The 10706-nt window shown below is 43.9% G+C and overlaps 1 protein-coding gene across 2 annotated transcripts in view; it reads left to right on the forward strand.

The window, feature by feature from the left end:
* The window catches only part of LOC138855066 (glucose dehydrogenase [FAD, quinone]-like), a 510380-nt gene extending 499983 nt beyond the window's left edge, over positions 1-10397 (forward strand). For both annotated transcript variants that reach the window (XM_070102042.1, XM_070102044.1), the window contains exon 13: positions 10119-10397. In XM_070102042.1, the coding sequence (XP_069958143.1) occupies positions 10119-10269 (151 nt within the window). In that variant the 3' untranslated portion in view covers positions 10270-10397. The remainder of the gene's footprint in view (positions 1-10118) is intronic.
* The last annotated feature ends 309 nt before the right edge of the window (positions 10398-10706 follow it).

Raw genomic sequence — 10706 nt, forward strand, 5'->3', positions numbered from 1 at the left:
AACACATACCCCACCTACACCACAGCCCCATATAGGCCCCCACCAAGGCTCTCGCTCCCCCAACCCCAATATACTTGCATGACCACAATGATAGAAAAGAAACTAAAGGTTTGGTACACAAACGCGGATGGAATAACGAATAAACATGAGGAGTGGAATGAAAGAATCAGTGAAAAATCCCCAGACATCATAGCAGTCACAGAAACAAAACTCGCTGAGACAATAACAGACACAATCTTCCCAACAGGATATCAGATCCTGAGGAAAGATAGAAGGAGTAGAGGGGGAGGAGGGGTTGCACTGCTCATAAAACACCAATGGGGATTTGAGGAAATGGAAGGCATGGACATGATTGGAGAAAGAGACTACATTGTAGGTACAATTCAGTCCGGAGAACATAAAGTAGTCATTGGAGTGATGTATAACCCACCACAGAACTGCAGGAGGCCAAGAGAGGAGTACGAAGAAAACAACAGGGTGATGGTGGACACACTGGCTGAGGTGGCAAGAAGAGCTCACTCGAGCAGAGCAAAGTTACTGGTAATGGGCGATTTCAACCACAGGGAGATCGACTGGGAAAACTTGGAGCCACATGGGGGTCCCGAAACATGGAGAGCCAAGATGATGGATGTGGTACTTGAAAACCTCATGCATTAACATGTCAGGGACACAACCAGAGAGAGAGGGGAGGATGAGCCAGCAAGACTGGATCTTGTGTTCACCCTGAGCAGTTCAGACATCGAGGACATCACTTACGAGAGGCCCCTTGGAGCTAGCGATCATGTGGTTCTGAGTTTTGACTATATAGTAGAGTTACAAGTGGAGAAGGTAACAGGAACTGAAGGGGACAGGCCAAACTATAAAAGGGGGGACTACACAGGTATGAGAAACTTCCTGCAGGAGGTTCAGTGGGACAGAGAAATGGTAGGAAAATCAGTAAACGAGATGATGGAATATGTGGCAACAAAGTGCAAGGAGGCAGAGGAAAGTTTTGTTCCCAAGGGAAACAGAAATAATAGGAAGACCAAAACGAGTCCTTGGTTTACCCGAAGGTGTAGGGAGGCAAAAACTAAGTGCAACAGAGAATGGAAAAGGTACAGGAGGCATAGGACCCAGGAAAACAAGGAGATTAGTAGAAGAGCCAGAAACGAGTATGCGCAGATAAGGAGGGAGGCCCAGCGACAGTATGAAAACGACATAGCATCGAAAGTCAAATCTGACCCGAAACTGCTGTATAGCCACATTAGGAGGAAGACAACAGTCAAGGACCAGGTGATAAGGCTGAGGAAAGAAGGTGGAGAACTCACAAGAAACGATCAAGAGGTATGTGAGGAGCTCAACACGAGATTTAAGGAAGTATTTACAGTAGAGACAGGAAGGACTCTGGGGGGACAGACCAGATGGGGACACCAACAAGGAATACACCAACAAGTGTTGGACGACATACATACAGATGAGGAGGAGGTGAAGAAACTGCTAAGGGACATCGATACCTCAAAGGCAATGGGACCGGACAACATCTCTCCATGGGTCCTTAGAGAGGGAGCAGATATGTTTTGCGTACCACTTACCACAATCTTCAACACATCCCTGGAAACTGGGCAACTACCTGAGGTATGGAAGACGGCAAATGTAGTTCCCATTTTCAAAAAAGGAGACAGAAAAGAGGCACTAAACTATAGACCTGTGTCATTGACGTGTATAGTATGCAAAATTATGGAGAAGATTATCAGGAGGAGAGTGGTGGAGCACCTGGAACGGAACAGGAGTATAAATGCCAACCAGCACGGATTCACGGAAGGCAAATCCTGTGTCACAAACCTTCTGGAGTTTTACGATAAAATAACAGAAGTAAGACAAGAGAGAGAGGGGTGGGTTGATTGCATCTTCTTGGGCTGCAAGAAGGCCTTTGACACAGTTCCTCACAAGAGATTAGTGCAGAAGCTAGAGCATCAGGCGCATATAACAGGAAGAGCACTGCAATGGATCAGAGAATACCTGACAGGGAGGCAACAACGAGTCATGGTACGTAATGATGTATCACAGTGGGCACCTGTGACGAGCGGGGTCCCACAGGGGTCGGTCCTAGGACCAGTGCTATTTTTGGTATATGTGAACGACATGACGGAAGGGTTAGACTCAGAAGTGTCCCTGTTTGCAGATGATGTGAAGTTAATGAGGAGAATTAAATCTGATGAGGACCAGGCAGGACTTCAAAGAGACCTGGACAGACTGGACACCTGGTCCAGCAAATGGCTTCTCGAATTTAATCCTGCCAAATGCAAAGTCATGAAGATAGGGGAAGGGCACAGAAGACCACAGACAGAGTATAGGCTAGGTGGCCAAAGACTGCAAACCTCACTCAAGGAGAAAGATCTTGGGGTGAGTATAACACCGAGCATGTCTCCGGAAGCACACATCAATCAGATAACTGCTGCAGCATATGGGCGCCTGGCAAACCTGAGAACAGCATTCTGACACCTTAGTAAGGAATCATTCAAGACACTGTACACCGTGTATGTCAGGCCCATACTGGAGTATGCAGCACCTGTTTGGAACCCGCACTTGATAAAGCACGTCAAGAAACTAGAGAAAGTACAAAGGTTTGTAACAAGGTTAGTTCCAGAGCTAAGGGGAATGTCCTATGAAGAAAGATTAAGGGAAATCGGCCTGATGACACTGGAGGACAGGAGGGTCAGGGGAGACATGATAACGACATATAAAATACTGCGTGGAATAGACAAGGTGGACAAGGACAGGATGTTCCAGGGAGGGGACACAGAAACAAGAGGCCACAATTGGAAGTTGAAGACACAAATGAGTCAGAGAGATAGTAGGAAGTATTTCTTCAGTCATAGAGTTGTAAGGCAGTGGAATAGCCTAGAAAATGACGTAGTGGAGGCAGGAACCATACACAGTTTTAAGACGAGGTTTGATAAAGCTCATGGAGCGGGGAGAGAGAGGGTCTAGTAGCAACCGGTGAAGAGGCGGGGCCAGGAGCTAGGACTCGATCCCTGCAACCACAAATAGGTGAGTACAAATAGGTGAGTACATGTACTCCAATCCACAGGCACACTAACACATGCACTCCCATCCACAGGTACACTAACACATGCACTTCCACCCACAGGTACACTAACACATGTACTCCAATCCACAGGCACACTAACACATGCACTCCCATCCACAGGTACACTAACACATGCACTCCAATCCACAGGCACACTAACACATGCACTTCCACCCACAGGTACACTAACACATGCATCCCTATCCACAGGTACACTAACACATGCACTCCCATCCACAGGCACACTAACACATGCATCCCTATCCACAGGTACACTAACACATGCACTCCCATCCACAGGTACACTAACACATGCACTCCCATCCACAGGTACACTAACACATGCACTCCCATCCACAGGTACACTAACACATGCACTCCCATTCGCAGGCACACTAACACATGCACTCCCATCCACAGGTACACTAACACATGCACTCCCATCCACAGATACACTAACACATGCACTCCCATCCACAGGTACACTAACACATGCACTCCCATTCGCAGGCACACTAACACATGCAGTCAACCCCACAACCACTATTACACCAGCATTAACCATTTAAATCTACACACACATACATACCACTACACAACAACACTTACATTTGCATCCCCCCACAAAAGCCACATCTAAAGTTGCACTCCTCTCCACTCTACGCTTTCACATGTATCCCCAAACCATCTACACATAAATATGCATCCTCCAATCGGCCACATATACACCTGTGTCGTCCTACAGTCACACTTATTCAGCTACACTTACACATGCATACCCAGCCCACACATACACATACATTCTCCACACAGACACACTTACCTGGAAGGCAATCAACCAAGTTATCCTCAGTACTGACAAAATCTTCTACGTATTATTTGGGAATCAAGCAAAAACATGCTCAATTTGATATAAAAATAGATAATCTACATACAGAAAGCCACGACGAATTATACGTCTTGACTGCAAGACTCACGAAATCGTAATGACACGATTACAAACAAACCATACAACGGGCGGGGTTAGAACCCGCGGTCAGAGAGTTATAAATCTCCAGACCGTCGCGTTAGCCACTAGACCAGCTAGCCACAATAAGATTCATCCAAACAGGTATACTTATACACCACAGGAAGGTTAGCATATTCACTGGTTTATCTCGGCTGCAACCTGCAATATTACACTCAACCAACACATATCTTAGAAAATATTTAAAGCTGTAGACAGTCTATCAGATATTCGTTATAAGAGAAGAGAGATTTCGTTCGGATTTTTAACCCCGGAGGGTTAGCCACCCAGGATAACCCAAGAAAGTCAGTGCGTCATCGAGGACTGTCTAACTTATTTCCATTGTGGTTCTTAATCTTGTCCCCCAGGATGCGACCCACACCAGTCGACTAACACCCAGGTACCTATTTGCTGCTAGGTGAACAGGACAACAGGTGTAAGGAAACGTGTCGAAATGTTTCCACCCGCCGGGAATCGAACCCGGGCCCTCCGTGTGTGAAGCGGGAGCTTTAGCCACCAGGCCACCGGGCCACTGTAACACACTCTAATTTGTTCCTTTCTCACTGATATCTTCTCTTTGGGAATTTGAAGAGTAACTTAGCAAACTTTTGGCTAATCTTTTCAGTTTATCACTACAAACTGGCACAGAGCCAGACAAGCATAAAATGGGTACCTGAGTGTTAGTGGACTGGTGTGAGTCGCATCCTGGGACAAAACTGACCTAATTTGCCTGATATGCTCAGCATAACAAGCGGCTATGGTCTGTATACCTTGAACATGTATTTGTAGAAATAAAGATATTATATTATTATTATTATTATATATAATTATATTACATATTATATTATTATATTGTATTACATTATTATATTAATAATTTCCGAGGCAATTCGTAGCCATCTTGAAAGACATAAATTGGTTAATGAATCTCAGCATGTAGATAAATGGTTCAGAGAACCGACATGTTGATAAATTAGACACATGTGCAACTCTTGGGTATCTTTATTGAGGAAACGTTTCGCCACACAGTGGCTTCATCAGTCCATACGTAGGAGAAACTTGAAGAACAGGAGGAGAATGAGGTAATCAGTCCCTCAACCTTGAGTCGATGTGTTCAGTCCATCAATCTTGAATAGAATACGGCAAATGAGCGGAGAAGCAGCTTATAAACCGTATGGCAGGAGAGGTGTAGCAGTCATAGGTGGTGTCACATTTGTTCAATGTGGAAGTAGGTCGTGCCCAAGAATTAGGCAAGCGAAGAATTCCTAAGTATTAAGACGTATTCTATTCAAGATTGATGGACTGAACACATCGACTCAAGGTTGAGGGACTGATTACCTCATTCTCCTCCTGTTCTTCAAGTTTCTCCTACGTATGGACTGATGAAGCCACTGTGTGGCGAAACGTTTCCTCAATAAAGATACCCAAGAGTTGCACATGTGTCTAATTTATCAATCTCAGCATGGATTTACAAAGGGGCGTTCCTGTCTTACGAATTTACTAACTTTTTTCACCAAGGTATTTTTTCCTGGGCAGAGGCATGATTAACATATAAGCAGCAGAGAGTTGGAATCAATGAGGGGAAATCAGACTGTGGGCACGTCACAAGCGGTGTTCCACAGGCGTCAGTGTTGGGCCCCTTCTTGTTCACAATTTATATAAACGACATAGATGAGGGATTAATTAGCGACATAAAGTTTGCTGATGACACCAAAACAAATCGCCTAATTCATTCTAATGAGGACATTAGAGCACTCCAGAATGATTTGAATAGACTGATGCAGTGGTCGGAGAAGTGGCAAATGCAGTTTAATATAGACAAATGCAAAGTTTTAAACATTGGACAAGAAACTATCCATGCCAAATATAAAGTAAATAATGTAGATCTTAATTTAGCTGATTGCGGAAAGGATTTAGGAGTTCTGGTTAGCAGTAATTTAAAACCAAGACAACAGTGCATAAGTGTTCGCAATAAAGCTAACAGAATTCTTGGCTTCATAACAAGAAGTATAAATAATAGAAGTCCTCAGGTTGTTCTTCAACTCTATATATCCTTGGGTATGTATCATTTAGACTATGCTGCTCAGTTCTGGTCACCGTATTACAAAATGGATATAAATGCTCTGGAGAACGTACAGAGGAGGATGACAAAGATGAGCCCATGTATCAGAAATCTTCCCTATGAGGATAGACTGAGGCCTTGAATCTGCACTCTCTCGAAAGTCATAAAATTGGGGGGGATATGATTGAGGTGTATAAATAGAAAGCAGCAATGAATAAAGGGGATGTAAAAGGCGTGATAAAAGTATCTAGCCTAGACAGGACTCGCAGCAATGATTTTCAGATGGAAAAATTCAGATTCAAGAAGGATATAGGAAAGCACTGGTTTGGTAATAGAGTTGTGGATGAGTGGAACAAACTCCCGAGTACAGTTATAGAGGCTAAAACGTTGTGTAAATTTTAAAAATTGGTTAGATAAATACATGTGTGGGTGTGGGTGGGTGTGAATTGGACCTGACTAGCTTGTGCTGCTAGGTCAGATGCTGTGCTCCATAAGTGAATGGGTTATTTGTTTAAGCAGGGAGGTGATTTGGAGGTGCCTTGCATGGGCCAGTAGGCCTGCTGCATTGTAGATTCTTTCTTACGTTTTTAAATCACCTAAAATTAATTACCAGAAAATAGAATAATTACCCAATCAGATTTCATAAACAAACATCCTCACCATTCAAAAATCTCAATTAATAGTAACCTCTTTGATTTACCACGTGTTCGATTTGACCAGATTACGAACTCCATGTAAATAAATGCCTCTAAAATTTCCTTTTTTTTTTTCTTTTTTTTTGGGGGGGGGGGGTCATAAATCACAAGAAATTCCTGTCTACCACCATATTCAATAACAGAGCTAAATAGCACCTAATTAATCTGATCAAAATTCTGGATAGGTAAATTAGGTTCCCGGTCAGGTTTCAACAGCAACATCGAGTATCCATACCATATCAGTATCAACAATATATTTCAGTACATGTAATAACCAGAAATATGTTCCACTTCAGTATTCATCACAATGAATTTTGGACCAAAATATCATAAATCATGAAGTTAATAACAAATTATTGAACTTAAATAACTGTTCAGAGGTTATAAGTTCACCAAAACAAACCATACCCCGGCCGGGATTGAACCCGCGGTCAGAGAGTCTCAAAACTCCAGACCGTCGCGTTAGCCACTAGACCAGCTAGCTACAATAAGATTCATCCAACTAGGTATATTTCTACACCATAGGAAGGTTAGCATAGGCACCTCTGTGACCACAAATGCAAGTTTTTACAGACGAATCTCCAGCTAGCGTGGCCGTGACGAACTCTAGCTCAAGTCCCTTCACTGCCGTCAACATGACTTAAGAAATCGTAATAACACGATTGCAAATAAACCATACCCCCGGCCGGGATTGAACCCGCGGTCTAGTGGCTAACGCGACGGGCTGGAGTTTTGAGACTCTGTGACCGCGGGTTCAATCCCGGCCGAGGGTATGGTTTATTTGCAATCGTGTCATTACGATTTCTTAAGTCTTATAAGTTCATTTTAACTCTTCGAAATGCACGAAATACTACATAATTAAATAAGGTATTTTAGAGAAATAAATATTACTATCATTATTCCTCACAGTCACACTTACATATGTATCCCCCCACACAGTCACACTTACATATGTATCCCCCACACAGTCACACTTACATATGTATCCCCCCACACAGTCACACTTACATATGTATCCCCCACACAGTCACACTTACATATGTATCCCCCACACAGTCACACTTACATATGTATCCCCCACACAAACACACTTACATGTGTATCCCCCCACAGTTACACTTGCATATGTATCCCCCCACAGTCACACTTACATATGTATCCCCCACAGTTACACTTACATATGTATCCCCCACACAGACACACTTACATATTTATCGCCCACACAGTCACACTTACACATGCATCCCCCACACAACCAGACTTACACATGTATCCCCCACACAGTCACACTTACACATGAATCCCCCACACAGTCACACTTACATATGCATCCCCCACACAGTCACACTTACGTACCTATCCCCCACACAGTCACAGTTACACATGTATCACCACAGAGTCACACTTACACATGTATCCCCCACACAGTCACACTTACATATGAATCCCCTACACCCTCACACTTACATATGAATCCTCCACACAGTCACACTTACATATGTATCCCAAACACAGTCACATATGTATCCCTCACACAGTCACACATTTGTATCCCCCACAGAGTCACACTTACACATGTATCCCACAGAGTCACACTTAAATATGTATCCCCCACACAGTCACACTTGCATACGTATTCCCCACAAAGACACACTTACACATGTATCCCCCACACAATCACACTTACATATGCATCCCCCACACAGTCACACTTACATATATATCCCCCACACAGTCACACTTACACATGTATCCCCCACACAGTCGCACTTACATATGCATACACCACACAGTCACACTTGCACATGCATCCACCACACAGTCGTACTTACATATGCATACACCACACAGTCACACTTACACATGCATCCACCACACAGTCACACTTACATATGCATACACCACACAGTCACACTTGCACATGCATCCTCCACACACACTTACACATGCATCCACCACACAGTCACACTTACACATGCATCCACCACACAGTCACACTTACACATGTATCCCCCACTCAGTCACACTTACACATGTATCCCCCACTCAGTCACACTTACACATACATACACTACACAGTCACACTTGCACATGTATCCCCCACTCAGTCACACTTACATATGTATACCCCCACACTGTCGCACTTACATATGTATCCTCCACACAGTCACACTTACACATGTATCCCCCACACAGTCACACTTACACATGCATCCACCACACAGTCACACTTACACACGTATCCTCCACACAGTCACACATATGTATCCCCCACACTGTCACACTTGCATATGTATCCCCACACAGTCACACTTACACATGTATCCCTCACACAGTCACACATATATGCATCCCCCACACAATCACACTTCCACATGTATCCCCCACACAGTCACACTTACACATGCATCCACCACACAGTAACACCTACACACGTATCCCCCACACAGTCACACATATGTATCCCCCACACTGTCACACTTACATACGTATCCCCACACAGTCACACCTACACATGTATCCCCCACAGTCACACTTACACATGCCTTCTCCACACAGTTACACTTACATATGGATCCCCTACACATTCACACTTACATATGCATCATCCACACAGTCACAATTACATATGTATCCCCCACACAGTCACACACATGCATCCACAACACAGTTACACTCACCTAGGTATCCCCCGCACATTCACACTTTCACATGCATCCCCCACTCAGTCACACTTGCATATGTATCCCCCACACAGTCACATTTTCACATGCGTCCCCCACACAGTCACACTTACACATGCATCCCTCACACAGTCACACTTACATATGTATCCCTCACACAATCACACTTACACATGCATGCTCCACACTGCCACACATACTCATGCAAGCCCCCCACCCCACCCCACACACACAGCCACACATACACTTGCATCTCCTCTTAGCCACACTCTTACAGGTATTTACCCCTCTGTAACACTCTCTCAGGTATTTACCCCTGTGTAACACTCTCACAGGTATTTTCCTCTCTGTCACACGCTCACAGGCATTTTCCTCTCTGTCACACGCTCACACGGATTTAACCCTCTGTCACACTCTCACAGGTATTTACCCTTCTGTCACACATTCACAGGTATTTCTCTCTCGACCGTTTACATGCATGTCCACACATATTAATTTCCCATGCACTTCCCCCTCTCAATAACACACATATATTCCCTCACGTACCAACGTCCTCCAGCCAATACCAAAAATATTATTTGTGTTTTCTTTTTACTGTCAGGGTGCGACATGTGCGTGGGCTGCGTGTTATAGACGCCTCCATCATGCCAGTGATCACCACAGGCAACCTCAACGCACCAACTATCATGATAGCAGAGAAGGCTGCTGACATGATCAAACTGTATTGGGACGCTCCCATCACTACCTTCTGAAATGTTTACGCCGGAGGAAGCTCGTCTGTTTGGTTAAAAATTATTTATACCATAACTATTTATAAGTTCCCCTTCCATTTGATGACTAATATAAAAACTTGGTAAAAATATAACCTTCGTTTTATTAGAGCAGACGCTTGTTAAGTGGCTTCACAAGGTACTGTACATGTGTGACATTTGAACCAGGTGGCCCCTGGTAACTTGTATGTAAAAAACAATGCTAAAGTTACACATCTAATTATTATTACAATAATCCTGATGGAGTACTTATGCTGTACCAGTTACTGCAACATGACACCTTCAAGAATCTTCAGGTTTTATGTTTCCACAAACATGTACGGTACAAGTGAGACATGTACGGTACAAGTCAGACTTGTACGGTACAAGTGAAACATGTACGGTACAATTGAGACATGTACGGTACAAGTGAGACATGT

The sequence above is a fragment of the Cherax quadricarinatus genome, chromosome 79 (genome assembly GCF_038502225.1).
Source record: "Cherax quadricarinatus isolate ZL_2023a chromosome 79, ASM3850222v1, whole genome shotgun sequence".
Taxonomy (NCBI): domain Eukaryota; kingdom Metazoa; phylum Arthropoda; class Malacostraca; order Decapoda; family Parastacidae; genus Cherax; species Cherax quadricarinatus.